The sequence below is a fragment of the Montipora capricornis genome, chromosome 3, assembly GCF_036669925.1.
Source record: "Montipora capricornis isolate CH-2021 chromosome 3, ASM3666992v2, whole genome shotgun sequence".
NCBI lineage: Eukaryota > Metazoa > Cnidaria > Anthozoa > Scleractinia > Acroporidae > Montipora > Montipora capricornis.
The window spans coordinates 40,083,956-40,101,455 of NC_090885.1; the positions used below are offsets into that span (position 1 = coordinate 40,083,956).

The following is a 17,500-nucleotide window of genomic DNA, read 5'->3' on the forward strand; positions in this document are numbered from 1 at the left end:
ATACCACACACCCAACCAAGTACATGTAATGCAACAATTCATGTATTTTTACATCTCAATGATCTGATCTGAAGGAAAATTATATTGATGGTCGAATCTCAGTGGTAGACTTGTTCACCGGTATCAGGTCTCATTCTTTGAAAACAACAAGCGTTGCGAGCGAACCGAGAACAGCATCCTCGAAGGACAAAGTGCATGTAGCAAGAGGTGTTCAATCCAACTTTTGATACCTCGAGTTGGGAGTTCGTACATGGGCAACATGTTGTCTTTTTCTCTTCTCCTTCCTTTTTGATCCCAGTGACTGTTGATTTTTCTTGTAAGGGAATAAACAAACAAGGCCGGGCAATGAAACTCAGGGTCTTGAGCGAGTCATTACGGAATAGTTTTACGTTCAAAGAAGCAGTTTTTGTAAATCTGAAATTAACATACATGTATACAGAGAACATTTGTTTCCAGAAAGGTCTGCTACTGCAGTGTTGCTGATGACATGTTTTTAGTAAGGTCTACGAACTGCCTATGGAGTAAACTTGAAATGCCTCGAGAATAAAGTCGAGAATCGAGACTCGAAAGAGACTGTCAACTTACTTTTGCACAGTACTGTAGCATGGATATAGGGTCGTTTCATCTACTAGTAACCGCGCACCTGTGGCTCAGTTGGTTGAGCACCGGACTGTCACGCGGGAGGTCACGAGTTCAATTCCAGCCAGACCAACACTCAGGGTCTTTAAATAACTTAGGAGAAAGTGATGCCTTTGTAACTACATCTGCAAATGGTTAGACTTTCAAGTGTTCTCGGATAAGGACCATAAGCCGGAGGTCCTGTCTCACAACCCTTCAATGTTAATAATCCTGTGGGACGTAAAAGAACCCACACATTTGTCGCTAGTGGGCACGTAGTTCCCGGTGTTGTGGTCTGTCTTCCGTTGTGTATCATGGTTGGGAGGGTAAAAAAAGGGGCTACAGTAATTGACACAAGCTGTTGTGGCACTCTGCCAGCTTGACTGATTTAAGATTTGCTTTACTTTTGCCAGCTTGACTGGCAAAGTTAATAAAATAAAATAAAATAGTAAAATTGAAAGCGCCATGGAAATACTGTACAATGTATGTAAATGCGAATGCAAAGAATTATTTATAACTGCGAGTGTATTTGAAATTCACCAGAACTATTACCTTCAAGCGCAATGACCGCAGTTAGGACAGTAGTGAAACTAAAGCTCTAAAAAAATCCACTACATTTAAGCTTGAAATTTTTAGTTTTCTTTTGGCGATGATCGTCACTAAAAACTGATTTAATGTTTATGTGTTGTGAACCGATCGTTCGTACTCAATGTCTCTTCAATTTGAAAAGTAAAGCAAATCTTAAATCCATAACCGAAGGACTACAAGAAATGGAGGTATTGAAACGAAACAACTCCACTGAAATAGCATGGAAAGAAATGTAAATATGATATCAATCCCAAGCGAACGCCACAAATAGGTTTGAATCGCACAGGAGCAAAATGTTTCAAACATACGAATTCTACCGTACTTATTTTGTGAAGAGCCGCAAACATCTAAGCCAAAGCATGAAATTTATACAGTCCAGTTCACATGTAAGTCAGCAACTTTTTAATGCACAACACATCAAGCCCATCTTGTTGCAGTTTTCTCAGGGTCTAAAGTGCTCTTCCAGAATCTGGAAGTCCCTTGTGATTAGTCTACATGTACTTAAATTCCAGCTCGTTTCAGCAGACGCTTGTGAGGGAGGAATGTGTGACGAATCCCTAAGAGTGTCTGCGTGGGAGGCTACCCTAATATTAACACATTCCCTTCTTATGGTGAGACTATATATATACATGTAACAGTTTCATTCCTGAGGTACTACCATGCCTTTGGCATATTAAAAAGCATGGAATAGTCTCAAAGTGATTGCAATGACGGGAATTTATATTTTCAGATGACGTTCTCATGGCCGTTCCCATCATTGTTGCTAAAGCTCCCTAATCTTAACACATTTCCTCCTTATAGTGAGGCTATACATGTAATGTTTTCTCTGTCTAATGGGAGATGATATTACTCAGCTACTGGGGCTGAATGGGGTGAATGAGTTAAGTATTCAAAAATGTACAAAATGATTAACTAAATATTGTAACTTTCAGATGGAATCAATAACCTCACACATTTACAGTGAACTGTTAATTTCTTGAAAACTTTTAATATAAATATATATTTCCCCGTTGAATTTTGTTTGGGTAGGTGTCGGTAAGCTGACAGATGGCAAGGCATTCACTGATCCTGAAGTTCTGCGAAGACTGACCTCCTCTGTTAGCTGTGCTTTGGATGAGGCCGCAGCTGCACTGACAAGGATGAGATCTCAAAATAATGGCATGCCTTCATCAGCTGGTCAAACGACTGCTGATTCAGGTGTGTTTGTCCAATTTTTCCTGTAAATTTCAGCTATAAAAATATTGCTGACTTGTATAATTTTGAGGAATGCTGTCAAGGTATTTTGTGGTCAGCTGCCAATACACCGTAGGTTTGAAGATACACTGTACGTAGAGTTTGGAACATAGAGACAGAGGACGTCGAGGTTGGAACATGGCTTGTGGTTAATGAGGTGGTTGATTTGCTCCCAGCTCAAGCCTGTAAGCTTGTCCTCCATTGGTGTAAACTTAGAGTTTAGTTTGTTTAAGAATCTAAATAATTATCTCTCGAGACAGTTTTGTAGTTTTGATTTTGCTGAAAATTAAAAAAAATCTTTGAATAAGTTTCAAGAGGCAAAATTAAAACTGGAGATATCATCAATCATTTGCTTGTGTTTTACAGATTTTAAGCATCTGGGTATAGCCTGCACCAAGAATATGACCTTGTAGAATGTAAATGATGTCAAGTTTTAGTAAAGTGGTTTGAGCAAGGACAAGATTTTGGCCGTCTTTGTTGTTTAAATTTTAAGCTGGATGTGTTTTAATCCTCTCTAGGAGCCCGAAGTCTAGCTGAAGCTTGTCTTGAGGGAGATGTTAGTGCTGTGAGAAAGCTTCTGGAAGAAGGATGGAGTGTCCATGAACCAACTGATGAGGGCGAAAGTCTTCTCTCTCTAGCTTGTTCGGCAGGTATGAAGTTTGTCAATTCACTTATAATAAAAAAGTGACACATTAGGGTGAGACAAAATCCCAAGAATCAGCTTGCCCTGGGCAAGCTTTAATTTCATCTTAGTAGCCCAAAGTCTCTGAGGAGCTAGGCCAAAAATTCACAAACTCATTAATAATTCAGGAGTCTCTCACCAATAAGAGTTTTACAACTGATAAAACAATGCATCCTAATAGCATAGCTTGTTTTTCTTGTATGCTAATGTTCTCCTCTCACAATTTGAACCTTTGTTTGGGCTCCAGAGGGACAAGGTTTTTGTGGAATGCTTTTAAACCCTTTCCTGTCCAAGGGGACCCCCATTGACGGATAAAATCTTATGGATAAAATCATACGTCACTGTTGGGCAGGAAAGGGTTAATTTTAAACATTTAAACTCAGACATCATGGCATGCTGCACATGGGTTACTGTGTAGTAATACGAAATTTTATTCAAACACTGTTACACAGGCTGCAAAGTAAACAAATTTGTGGCATTATTCTGAATAACGAGGGCAAATAAATTACTGAAAGATGTCTTCATAAAGACGAGGATACTGTCCTAAAATCGAGGAGAAAGCTAAAGAGTTGTTCAGTGTGAGGTTATCAGACAGTTTGCAAGATAGATATTTTGTTGCGATATACATGTATGTTTACGTGATTTGACGCAGGAAGAGTTTTGAACAAACCATTAAGCTCAAACTGTGGCCTTTTGAGAGCTTGCTAGCATTGTCATTCTTGCTCTCCTCTAAGCATTTTTTATGACATTGTATTCCTTGTATTAATCGTACAAAGGTTTGGCTGAGCAAAAACTGGAAGGTTGAGGCAAGTTGCTCAGTCCAGACCGTAATGTAATCTTAATGTAATCTTAATGTAATCTTTGGGGGGGTGGGGGGGGGGGTGAAAGATACATGTAGCAAGCTTAAGATGGGAAGAGAGCTTGTAGGGATCTATTTTCTCACGCGCAGTGGAGAGTGTTGAAGTGATTGGTCGAAGAGTATGTTTAATCTTTATTTACTGAAGGCTTTAAGTTTTATTTGTGACCCCATACCAGCCAGTTTACTTCTTGTGAAAGCAATGGTTTTATATATAAGCGACACCCACGATTTTGAGACCAATATTTCAGAAAAAAGATGCGGCTTATACACACGTTTTTTTTACGGTATAAGCGGGTAACTCTCAAGTACTTGTTGGGGTAAACCATGTACAGTACACTAGTCTTGGCTTTAGTTTAACATGCATTATTTCAAAGTTGTATGTATCCATAGTAGGTATTAAATTTTGATGTACTGAGGTTGTGGTAGACAGTAGTACATGTAAGTCGTATTGTTTTCATTCAAGTGACATGATAATTAAGCTTGGGTTTTGTCAGGATTATTTGAAGACTGACATTCTGTCATGATGATCATACATTTAGTGGAAACCAAGTTTTACTTTTTATCTTACTTGAAAAGGAACAAGGTCGTGGTATTAAACTAGTGCATTGCGAGTTACAAGTGATGCCTGCTTAATTGCCATTCTGAGATACCTTTATAGGGTCTTTCTTTTTGTCACGCTCTGATGTGTTAGTATAATAGTTTTAGTACGGCTGCTAACAATATTATTTCAAACAGACTTCTGAATGGGTGACCAACGCTTACGGCCGTTAGACCTTAGGGTGTGTTCGATTGACCGTATTCTGGAACAGGAATACATGGAATTGAAGTTAGAAATCATCTCTTTTTATGGAGATTCACAATAAATTTTTCAAACACCTGATAAAGGACTATTTTAAAACATGCCATTTGAAATCATCACTCCATATATGCTTATTCTGTAGTAGGGTCAATCAAATGCACCCTTGGTGTACAATTTCCCTTGCGAGGTCACAGAATTGAACAGATAGACCAAAAGTAACAATCTTTTCAAATCTCTTTTTTCCCAGGGTATTATGAACTTGCCCAAGTGCTCCTAGCCATGAATGCCAGTGTTGATGACCGTGGAAGTAAAGGAGACTGCACTCCTCTGATGGAGGCTTCCAGTGGTGGCTACATTGACATAGTTAAGCTGTTACTTGACCACACTGCTGATGTCAATTCACAATCACAGGCTGGTAACACTGCACTGATCTATGCCTGCTGTGGTGGATATGAGGATGTTGTTGCGGTGTTATTGAACCACGGGGCAGATATTGAGGCACACAATGAGAATGGACACACCCCTTTAATGGAAGCTGCTAGTGGGGGACATGTGAACGTTGCCAAGATGTTGCTGGAAAGGGGAGCTTGCATCAATTCACATTCAAACGAGTTCAAAGAAAGTGCATTGACCTTGGCGTGCTACAAAGGTATTGAAGTTGAACTCAATCATTTCTTTCATCTTGACATGAGTTACCAGTATGCATTCAAAGCTACATTTGTAGCATTTAGGTATCATATGGATTCTTAGTGGTAATTACATGTACGTCTGTTATTTTAATAAAAAGGTCATCTTGAGATGGTCAAGTTTTTGCTTGATGCTGGAGCTGATCAAGAGCACAAAACAGATGAAATGCACACAGCACTGATGGAAGCATCCATGGATGGACATGTTGAAGTTGCTAGACTGCTTTTAGATCATGGTGCTCAGGTACAGGTTAATGTAATACTTTGTAATACCTATAGTGTTGCCCCATGGCAATACCGTATTTACCCGTGTATAAGTCGATCCCATGTATAAGTCGACCCCCCATTTTTGATGGCAAAAAACGCAATTTCTTAATTTCTTTGTTAAATGTTCGTGGGACACTAATCTTGTATTCTTCGCTTTCTGGAAATGTGGATGCACAAAAAAATCAGGGCCTCAAGCTCTTAATACTTTTGTTGTTCAACAGCTGTTGTCTATGCGGGCATTTTGTCCTTGAGTTTCGAAAAAGTTCTCAGAAATCGAACATGTAAACCTCAAACTCACCTGTTTCGTTGTTCAAGGATAAAGGGCTTTAAAGGATAAGTACAATGCAAGATCACAGAAGGAGGAGTCACTCTTTGAAAATAACTTGCAAACGATGCGAAAATGTGCAAGGTTTAATTGGTCCTTGAGTTATAATTTCTCCAATGACAAACAAAACAAAACTCATAAACCAAACAATACGAAGTTTGCAAAACCATTTAAATCTGCCAGGTTTGTATAAAGAATAAAAAACATTCATTACCAACCAGCATTTTCACGCAACACGAGTGACGATGCTTGCACACAAACACGAGGTATTGCGCCAGGTTACTAAGCAGTTGAACGATTGTGTTTTATTCTTCCAAGAAACATAAATGACTGTTAGAGCTTTCCGCCTTTGGAAAATGAAAATTTCCCGGGTCTATTTCATATTTGTGCTTGTGAGTATCTTCAACATTTAGAGTCGGACAAATCCTTTTTCATTTCAACTGGAATTGCTTACATTCGTTTTGAAGTCTTTTGTCATTCATTTTGAAGTCTTTTACGTCGGCTTTTGTCCACTGCGTTGGTTATGCCCAAGACAACGTTAACATTATTATGTTAATTTTGAATAAATTACTTAGCTGGAACTTGGCTCAAAATCTTTGATCCGTGTATAAGTCGAGGGCGGTTTTTGGAGCTTCTTTTGAGGCCATAGAAGGTCAACTTATACACGGGTAAATACGGTAAGTTGCAAAAGGCAAGCACATCGTTATCAAACCAAGTTGTATTTCATCCGACCTTAATGAAATCATTATGCTGCACCAGGGCCCCCTTTTTCACAACATTCTCTTCTATAAGATAAGAGTAGCTAAACCACAACCTGCAAGTAACCTTGTTTCCAAAAGTGGTGTAATGTAATCATGGTGTGTGTAGCCCAAAATATCCTTAGTAATAAAGGCAATATAGAATTACTTCTTTGTAATGACTGTCTTTGGTATGTTATGTATACATTGTATCTGTTTTTGGTGTCGTGTGAATAGCTACATGTAAGAAATATCAAAATTTCTATTACCCAGTAACTGATTAAATCAGTAAATTTTATCATTGTGTGTTGTGATTTGAGATCTACTCTTGTTCTAGGAGTATGTGTACAATGTATTAAGACCAGTTTTTTGTGTTCTATTGTTTCTGATTATGCTAAACAACCAAAGACAAAGAAAATAATTGTAGAAACAAAGAAAACACAATTGATTTAGACACCCCACTGTATGTTAAAGCTGCTGATGTTGGATGATGAATCACAAAATGATAAAAATATCCTTTATATATATATACTGTACATGTATATATATATATATATATATATATATATATATACAACGTTTAGAAGAAAGACAACTTCACAGCGTAGCGACTTCAAATTTCATGTTTGGACAATCATCAGGCTACAGATCTTACATTTGCATTCTAACTCATTTAAAGACCATTCTAATACTCTAGGGGAGCGTGCTATTTTAAGTTCGACAAAAGGTATTTGTTCTTGTGTCTGCATTTAGAAATTAACTCGTTTCTTTTGTTCAGTAGGTGGCGCGTATCTGCTTTTATTATGTACAACTTTTCTGTAAGTACTGCAGTGAGATGGAGTTATCGAGGCATATCTGGAGTCTAAAGGACAATAACATCAATTACACGCTACGCTGGGCAATAGAGTCTTTCGCCTCACCATACAAATGTGGATCAAAGAGATGCGACCTGTGCCTTACAGAAAAGTTGTACATAATAAAAGCAGATACGCGCCACCTACTGAACAAAAGAAACGAGTTAATTTCTAAATGCACACAAGAACAAATACCTTTTGTCGAACTTAAAATAGCACGCTCCCCTAGAGTATTAGAATGGTCTTTAAATGAGTTAGAATGCAAATGTATGATCTGTAGCCTGATGATTGTCCAAACATGAAACTTGAAGTCGCTACGCTGTGAAGTTGTCTTTCTTCTAAACGTTATATTCGCTCTATTTCACGTATCGAGCACTCTGCAGCTAACTGGAACCCCCTACTTGCGCTATATATACATGTATATTATTTTAATAATAATTAAAATAAAATAATATTATTTTAATAATAATTATAATAAGTGCTAGTTCTGTCAAGTTGCCAAATATGAATTGTTCCAAGCCTCTCCCTTTGAAAGAAGCAAACATCCAAAACAGAATCTTGGGTTCAGGAAAAGCCCATGCAGCAGTGGTCCTCTTCAGGTTGATTTGAATATGTGATCCAATTTTTTTTTGTTTTTTTTCTTTTAGGTCAACATGCCAGCTGATAGTTTTGAGTCTCCATTGACATTGGCGGCCTGTGGTGGTCATGTAGAGCTGGCTGATCTGCTGATTAAAAGGGGAGCTTTTCTTGAGGAGGTCAATGATGAAGGGTAAGTATTAGGACACTTTCTGGGTGTAACTTTCTGACAAAGTAAATTCAGTTTTAGTACTGACAGAAGTGTTAACTTCTTATTATTCATGCTAGTCTATTTTCTTTGTTCCTTTAGCAGTCCATGTTACTCACCTTGATACTTACCATTCAGGTATACACCTTTAATGGAAGCCTCAAGGGAAGGACATCTGGATATGGTTGCCCTGCTCCTTGAACATGGTGAGGCTTTATTCAAAATCTTCATGATAATCATATTGCTTAGGAGGAGTTGCAACTTGGCTTTTGCTCGTTCATAGGGGCTGATATCCATGCACAAACTGAAGAAACCCAAGAGACTGCCCTGAGCTTGGCATGCTGTGGTGGATTTCAAGATGTAGCTGCCTTTCTTCTTCAAGCAGGTAGTAGCCCTAAGGTGTAATTTAGTGACATGAGTTCCTTTAGTTTATGCTATGAAAGTTAGTAGTCAAGCTTACTCATCCATGTAAGTAGCAGTCAATTCAGCATAATCTAGAAAGTTCACTTTACCACCAAGCAGAGAAGACGTTATTTCAGTAGTGTGGGTGGTATACTCCAAAGTGGTCACGGTTACATCACACTGACAGGTTTAGAAAGACAAATGACGCAAAAGCAATTTTGTATTCATTCTCTGAACAGGGAAAGTTTTCAAAAGACATTGAATATGGGATCTGACTGTTGTCATTACAAAATAGTTAGACAGTTACTATTTGAATTCCACTCCATTATAATAATAATAATAATAATAATAATAATAGTAATAGTAATAGTAATAGTAATAACATTTTCATAGCACTTATCCAGTCCTGTTCTAAGCGCTTAGCAATAGGAAATAGGAAACATAAGAAATAGAAATAGGAAACCGTTGGACAGGCATGGGGGAATTCAACTTCACAAAAATATTACAAATAACCGATAGTGGTACACTGTAATACATGTATTCAATACTTGCTGCCGTTATGCAACCCTGTAGCTGTTTCGTGGTGTGTTTTGTTATTTACTCAAGCAACATACTTTTTGTGTTGTTAGGTGCATCTATTGAGCAGGGGTCATCAACACCTTTGATGGAAGCTGCACAGGAGGGACACATAGATCTGGTGAAGTTCTTGTTAGAGCAAGGTACTAGGTTTTTTTTAAATTTACACTATGCAGGGTTTGAGCTAGGATTTTATCACTGGGGGCAGTTTGTCCCTTTTGCTACATTTGTAAATTTGGGGGGGACATTTTCAATTTTAGGGGGATGTCAATTTTTTTTCTGTTTTCTTACGTTCAAGCAAAGAAAAAGGCATGACAACAAAAACACATTTTATTACCTGTTACTTGTAATTAAAAAATTAATACAAACAAGAAAGTTAAGAAAATGGTGTCAATGGCTTGCGATTGACCATTGTTCTCTAAAACAACGACGCTGTGATGGTGGTGCTGAGTGTATCCCCCATAGTTTCGTAATTAACAGCATCCACGTGTTTGTTACAGTCGTTGTGTCTTAGGAGAGTTGAGATTCTAAAATTTGTACACCAAATTGTCCCCTTGGCTGTTTTTTAAAGGGACAATTTCAATATCAGTTCGGGATTGGCACAATGGCGCAGCCTGGCTCAAACCCTGACTATGCGATGCTCCAATGGGGGCCATAAGGATTCATGATGATGATGAGATCCAACATAGTGCAGTGATGTCAGTTACAATTTCAACACCAATGAACTAAATAAAAAAATGACTTAATAATGTCCAATCTGTTACATAAATGTGCATTTGCATGCTTGTTTTTTCTCTCTTCTCTCCTATTTGTGGTCAATATTCCTTTGATTGATTTGCTATAATGGTGCCTTTGGTAACAAGCACTTGTACGCCATTATTGACGAGTGTACAAGTTTGTACCTGTGGTACCTTACAAGTTGATTTTCAACCTATTATGACAGGGGTCACTACTTAACATGACAACAGCCAATCTATTGATTAAATGTGGGTTTTTTTATTGTAGAAACTATTAACTGTTAATTACTATTTCCACTTATTTTGGCTCATTATTACAAGTAATAAGTATAGTAATTTTGTTATTAATTAATAAAACCATGTTATTTACAGGGGCAAATGTTAATGCAACAACTGCTACTGGTGATACTCCCCTGTCTTTTGCGTGTGAAAATGGTCACACGGATGTAGCGGATATCCTACTCTCAGTTGGGGCTGAACTGGTAAGAATATAATAATTATTATTTCATTCCATGGATCTGTCTTTGTTTTTAAGGTTCTGAATTTTGAGGACTTTGAAAAATTCATTTGCCATTTTAGGAGCACGAGTCTGAAGCTGGTCGCACACCTCTCATGAAAGCAGCGCGGGCTGGCCATCTTTGTACTGTGCAGTTCCTTATCAGTAGAGGTAGGGTGGAGCAGTTTAGTCAAGTAACATTGCTGTACTTGTTCATTAAGTTGTTGTTTTTTAGATAAAGAAATCAGTAAACCCATAAAAACCTAAATGAATAAACATTTGCGTATCTGCTTCTTCCTGCTGGGTCTTCGGTAAATTAAATTTGCAAACACATCCTGTACAAATGTACATGTAGCAGATTGAATTGTTGCATTTGCTGAAACCTGCTTTGGCAGTCCAGGTGGCTGATTACAAACACATTGAAAAGGCGTCATCAGTGAGTGCCCAGACAATATAATATTCAGCTGCATAATACGGTATTTATATTCAGAAAGTGAAGTTGTAACTGTGAAGTTGTAACCACTTGACTACTTTGCCTTTTGTTTACAACAATCAGTTAAAAGTAATAATGTTATTTGGGTCATCACTGTCATTTACATTCCTGTTTGCATTCCCTTTAGCATTTGACCTGTATACTTGTTTTGAATGAAAAACCTGTCTTGCTTATGTTAGGAGCTGATGTGAATCGTCAAACCACCTTGAATGATCACACTGTGTTATCTCTTGCTTGCGCTGGTGGCCATTTGGCAGTTGTTGAGCTTCTATTGGCACATGGTGCTGATCCTTTGCATAAACTAAAGGTACTGTTTGGCTTCCACTGAGTAAACCTGTTTTCGCTCTGATGGCCCAAGGTCATTTCAGATGTCCTTTTTCAAAAACACAGTTATGGTGAGGGAAGAAACAGCACAGGAACATTTTATTGGGAGTATTTTAATGTGGCGATATACAGTATCATTCATTGGATTAAGTGTTTTGTTTGCAGTAATGATCATTGCTGTTGTATTCCCTTAAGTATTTAATTTACCAAATTTTTATTTGCAAGATTGCATTTATTTAGGTCATGTCAGTTATTTTGTTTGTTTTGTGTTTTTTTTACAGGATAATTCCAACATTTTAATAGAAGCTGCTAGAGGAGGCCATGCTGCTGTAATCTGCTTTCTTCTCGAGAATCCCATTGTTTCCAACCCTCCTGAGCTTCCACTCCATACCATGCCAACTTCCCTTCCGACTCCAACGGTTCCACCTCCCCGTGTTCCCCCTGTGCATGCTACTCATCCTCCAGTAATGGAACAACCAGATATCACAGATATGTCAACTGATGCAATGCTTGATGCCCAGCAAATCATGCTAAATCAGCTGTCAACTACACCTTTATCACCTCAATCTCCTCTTCTACTGAATGGGCCTTCCAACTTTCTTATGCCAGAAATGCCAATCACGTCTTGTTCCACTTCCTCCACCATGCCATCTGTTAGCCAGTCCATGTCAGATATGGCATCCAACACGACATCAACAGCAGTTCAAACTGACAACAAGGTTGTGATTTGTGAAAAGCTGCAGCTTATCCAAGGCAAGTTGGCCAAGGCGCTGAAGAATGCTAACCTCTCTTTGGAGAATATTCCACCTGAGCTGCTTCAGAGTGTTAACGAGGAAGCAGCTCAAGTGGTTCCACCCTCACCCTTCTCCATGTCTGTTGGTACCAGTGAGGTGTTAGGAGACCCACAGGGCATTGAAGGATTGATGGTTGCAGAACCTGCACAAACACTTCATGAGACTATTGGAGACATGTTGTCTGATGGTATGCAACAAGTGACTTTGACATGTTTGAATGGTCTTACTTTCAGCGTCGCTGGATTTCTTTTAGTCAGTTCCGTCTATAAGTTTTTTTTAGTATTGTTTGTGCTATTGATTTGAAGTTAAGTGAGCCTGGTTTGTTTCCACTCTTTTCAATTCCTCATACATACATATCTTTGTGTAGTGGCCTTCTTTTTTATTCTGCATGCAAAGTTCTGTATGTGGATTATAATTTTTTGGGGTTAATTATCAACTTTTCCCTTTTTAGATTCAAGCAACAGTAGTCCCCCCACTCCTCCAGACCTCAGTACATCATCATTGCCACTGACTCCCACTCCCTCACCTGCATCTCCTCAATTCCCACCCATGATTGATGTGGATCAACAAACGGACAGCAACTCTGACACTGCGCTCACCCTGGCTGCTGCCGGAGGTCATGATGAACTAGTTACTCTTTTATTAGTCAAGGGCTCAGATATTGAGCACAGAGACAAGAAAGGTATCACAAATTTGGTTTTATGATATACATAAAACATGCAACAGGCTTGGCCTATTTAAAGTATAGCCGTAATACAGTCCATGCTCCACCCATTCCATGCACCCATATTGAACTACTTCCATTCATAGAGACATACTGTGATTTTCATAATTCTGCAGATTCTCATCTTCAAGTGCCAAGCGCCAATCTTCTCTTTGGCTTCCATCAATCAAATGAAATCAGTTGATGCATGATATAACTTACCAATCAGCATCTATGGTTCCCATGGTACGTTCGCACATTCAAACTCTACTCTGATGGAAAGCGAGGGAAATTGTTCGATTCTTTTTACTGAAGAACCTCTAAATAGATACCATATAATGGTATTCAAGCTGTGTTCAAACTAAGTAAAAACTCCACTTTCCAGAAGTGGAGTCGATCTTCCTGGCTACAGTTATGTTCGGAAATTTGATTGATGGAAGCCAGAACGCAGTTTGGTGCTTAGCGCTTGAAGGTGAGCTTCTGCAGAATAATGAAAATTGCAGGAAATAATAGTAATAATAATAGTACTTCATTTTCACGCAATAATTTTTAAAGCTGGATGGCTTGTGGGGTTGTGCATAAATGAAATCAAACCAAGCTAATACATATCAAATCATATTGGTTTTTGAGGAGAGGAGAAAACCGGAGTACCCAGAGAAAAACCCCTCGGAGCAGAGTAGAGAACCAACAAACTCAACCCACATATGACGCCTGATTTGGAAATCGAACCCGGGCCACATTGGTGGGAGGCGAGTGCTCTCACCACTGCGCCAGCCCTACTCTCCAAAAAAGAATAGTGAACAGCATTAGCAAAAAAATTGAGCATCAGTAGGATTGGTTTTCAACATGGTGGAAAATGGGCAAGAGCACCAACAGGTGCAAAAAATTTAAAGCCCAGCCAACTACATGTAAGTGCTCTTGTCTTTAGCCCTTTTGCACCTGAAGGGGTTCCCCATTGTCAAGTGAAATCGACTGGTGTTAGACAGGGTAAAATTTATAAGTGTCCATTTGAGGAGGGAAAGGGCTTTTTCGGAGTTTTGTTATTTGCTCGCTGTGTTCTGTTTGTAGGCTGCACCCCTTTGATTCTTGCGGCCACAGCAGGTCATGCTTCCACAGTGGACATTTTGCTTGAACATGGGGCAGATATTGAGGCTCAATCAGATCGCACTAAGGATACTGCGCTCTCATTGGCATGCTCTGGTGGTAGGCAGGAGGTTGGTGTTTACTTTGTTTCGTTTTTACACATTTGTACTTAAATGTTTCTCTGTGTCAGTGGGTTTCTGATTAGTAGGTTCTACATGTAGTTGTAAATTAGGCATCTTCCTGTGAAATTACACTACCCGGAGACCAGTAGGACATAATTATGCTTCATTTACATTTTGAGTAGGGAATAGGAGGTGGGCCATCCCCTGCTTACTTGATAGTGGTGTCCAGTGACCTCAGAAAATTATTGAAACGTTTTATTGCATTATTATGTGAAATGCACAGTAAATCTGTAAAAAGAAAGACATAAAGGTAGGAATAAGGTAGGAATACAATCCTCAAACAATTTTTGAAGGTTTACAAGTCTTGAAACTTTTCTCTCTCGGAAAGTACGAGCTGACAACAATTTTTGTAATTAACAAAAAGACAACCATCTTTATGGTGTCATGGAATCTACTTTGAATCACTTAAGTTAACATTGTTGGTCACCAGTATTTGCAGGAAACGTTATTTTTTATTCCTTGAGATAGGTCATGTGGCATGCAGATGAAATGTTCATAATGTATAGATTTAATCAGGATTCCCAAAATTGTCAGGCAGTAATCAAAAGTCTTTCTATAGAGCAACATACAATAGATAATATACATGTATGTAACAGGATAGGTGTAACACACAAGACATGAAGGGCCAATGCTTGTGAAATCACCAGTGAACCCTAACTTTTATCATATTGTGTTGTTTAGAAGTCAGATGTGATATTGTTTTCAAAAACTAGAGCAAGCCTTTATGAACACTAACTTTCCTTGTTCTACAATGTAAACATTCTTAACTGAACACTTTTATCAGAAAACTGGATAGCATTCACAGCTGCTTGTACAGTAATGGAATAGTTAGTGAAGTGAGCATGTCACTGGCTTATCTTGACAACCCTGGTTTCATTACTTTTAATATATTGAGAGTTTCCTACCAACGTAAAGATGATCAAACTTTGAAGTCAACTGCACAAACCATTGTGACCGTAACCTCATGTCTGTAGCCAAAGGGGTTCACATGTAAGTTTAAGTAAATTAAGCTTTATTCCCTGCTCCTTAAAATTTAGGTTGTGGAGTTGCTGATTAGTAAACGAGCCAACTTTGAACACCGTAATGTATCCGATTACACCCCACTGAGTCTAGCTGCATCTGGCGGTTATGTTGGAATAATCAATCTTCTTTTGGGTCATGGAGCAGAGATTAACTCCCGCACTGGAAGCAAACTTGGTATATCTCCCTTGATGCTGGCATCCATGAATGGTCACACTGCAGCTGTAAAACTTCTCTTAGACAAGGGCAGTGACATCAATGCTCAGATTGAGACCAATAAGAACACAGCTCTGACACTGGCCTGCTTTCAGGGACGGCATGAGGTTGTAAACCTTTTAGTTGAAAGGAAGGCGAACATTGAACACCGTGCTAAGGTACTGTACTGATCCAAGTATTCCTTTGAGATAAAGTACTTTTTTACCTCATGCAAACTGAACGCAGGGATTGGGAATTCTGGGTTTGAAAATTCTAATAGTTATTAATTTTGATAATAATATTATGGTCATTTTTGTTCTCGTTCTTGTTCTTGTTCTTAATTTTACATTTATATTGAAATTTTTTACCCTCACTTACAGTAGTTATTTACAATAGCAAGGTACCTGGGCTTTTAACAGTTTCTTGCAGTTTTATTCACAACTGGGGACACCCTACTTCAGCAACATTTCAATTATCATATTTTGGATTTATATTTTTGGTTTAAAGTATTTACTTTTTCCTTGACTTGGTTTCTCAAGGCATTTACATGTAGATCCACTTAAAGTCATTCTCCTAGTATTTTGTGATCGTTAAGTGAGCCTTCAAAGTTGTTTTGGTTATCTTGATTACAGACTGGTCTAACTCCCTTGATGGAAGCTGCTTCTGGTGGTTATGTGGAGGTTGGAAGAATTCTCCTTGATAAAGGTGCTGATGTTAATGCGCCACATGTTCCGTCATCAAAGGATACTGCACTGACTATTGCTGCTGACAAGGGCCACTACAAGTTCTGTGATTTGCTATTATCTCGTGGGGCTATGGTTGATGTGAAGAACAAGAAAGGAAACTCACCTCTTTGGTTGGCAGCAAATGGTACATTGTATTTATCTCATTGTCGCTCAAATCACAGCGGTTTTTTTTTTGGTCATCACGGCTGTTAAGGTCTTGGTGTTCAGTGAATATAACTGTGACTTTAAAACATGTCATTGCTTCAAGAAACCCATGGATGAATTAGGGGTACCAATCTAAAACTGTATCAAATTTGGCATGGGCATTTTTTTTCTCTGCCTTAAAGTTCACGGCACATCCATACAATGTACATGTATATACAAGATTAATCACTTTGCACATGTACATGATGTGAACGTCTTGAGATGTCTTTCTAAACAGGGAAATGGGGTGAAAAATTTTCTGTTTTCGTGGACTAAACTGTGCAGAAATCACTCCCAGTGGAATTGCTTGAGATGTCCTCCATGTTTAATGTAAAACATATGTATAATTTTTTTTTTTTTTATCAGGGGGGCATCTGGAAGTGTGTCAGCTTCTCTTCAGTTATGGTGCAGATGTGGATAGTCTGGATAATAGGAAAGTGTCTGTGTTGATGGCAGCATTCAGAAAGGGCCACATCAAAGTGGTCAAATGGTTGGTTAAGCATGTTCACCAGTTTCCATCTGACTCTGAATGCACAAGATTTGTATCTACTATTTCAGACAAGGTAGGTTTTTATGTAAGATTAAATAAAAGTAAAATTATTTACATTGTGTTACCTTAAATTCAATGCTAACCATGGATCGGTCATAATTTCATTCACCCTAATTAACTGTATTTAATTTGACATTTTTCTGCCCTCTAATTCCTTGAAACAGTTGTGGGCCTAGTAATGTTAAGGTTTTTTATAAAATAATTAGGATAGTATGCACACTCTCATTGGTCAATAGCTGAGTTTAGATGAGAGTATGTAAACACAACTGTGACATCACATGAAGTTTGATTGGTTATGTTTTGTGAGATGCATTTTGATTGGTAATTTGAGCATGAATCCTTCATTTGTTGAATTATTTTTGAGAAATACTGTATACTTGTGTTTACATAGCCTCATCTAAAGACTCTGGGACTTGTGAGAATTCTTGACAGTTCTGCATAACTGGGCATCTTGGCAATTTGCATAATAGTCTCAATTACTCCCAACTCCCCCTTGTGTTTAGATGTGGCTATGTAAAGACAGCGAAAGTCCTCTATTGCTTAAATCATCCACCCCTGAACTGGCCTCATTGACAAGTAAAATC

At 38.4% G+C, this 17,500-nt stretch overlaps 1 protein-coding gene across 2 annotated transcripts in view; it reads left to right on the plus strand.

Moving 5' to 3' along the window:
- The window catches only part of LOC138043146 (ankyrin repeat domain-containing protein 17-like), a 32,974-nt gene that overhangs the window by 4,425 nt on the left and 11,049 nt on the right, over positions 1 to 17,500 (plus strand). The window contains exons 3-19 of one of the 2 annotated variants that reach the window (XM_068889283.1): positions 2,236 to 2,403; positions 2,958 to 3,089; positions 5,027 to 5,428; positions 5,567 to 5,709; positions 8,296 to 8,417; positions 8,571 to 8,638; positions 8,716 to 8,817; positions 9,464 to 9,553; positions 10,520 to 10,629; positions 10,727 to 10,814; positions 11,316 to 11,443; positions 11,742 to 12,441; positions 12,706 to 12,936; positions 14,026 to 14,171; positions 15,260 to 15,616; positions 16,070 to 16,307; positions 16,733 to 16,929. In XM_068889283.1, the coding sequence (XP_068745384.1) occupies positions 2,236 to 2,403; positions 2,958 to 3,089; positions 5,027 to 5,428; positions 5,567 to 5,709; positions 8,296 to 8,417; positions 8,571 to 8,638; positions 8,716 to 8,817; positions 9,464 to 9,553; positions 10,520 to 10,629; positions 10,727 to 10,814; positions 11,316 to 11,443; positions 11,742 to 12,441; positions 12,706 to 12,936; positions 14,026 to 14,171; positions 15,260 to 15,616; positions 16,070 to 16,307; positions 16,733 to 16,929 (3,422 nt within the window). The remainder of the gene's footprint in view (positions 1 to 2,235; positions 2,404 to 2,957; positions 3,090 to 5,026; positions 5,429 to 5,566; positions 5,710 to 8,295; positions 8,418 to 8,570; positions 8,639 to 8,715; positions 8,818 to 9,463; positions 9,554 to 10,519; positions 10,630 to 10,726; positions 10,815 to 11,315; positions 11,444 to 11,741; positions 12,442 to 12,705; positions 12,937 to 14,025; positions 14,172 to 15,259; positions 15,617 to 16,069; positions 16,308 to 16,732; positions 16,930 to 17,500) is intronic. The other variant, XM_068889284.1, reaches the window with a different exon arrangement.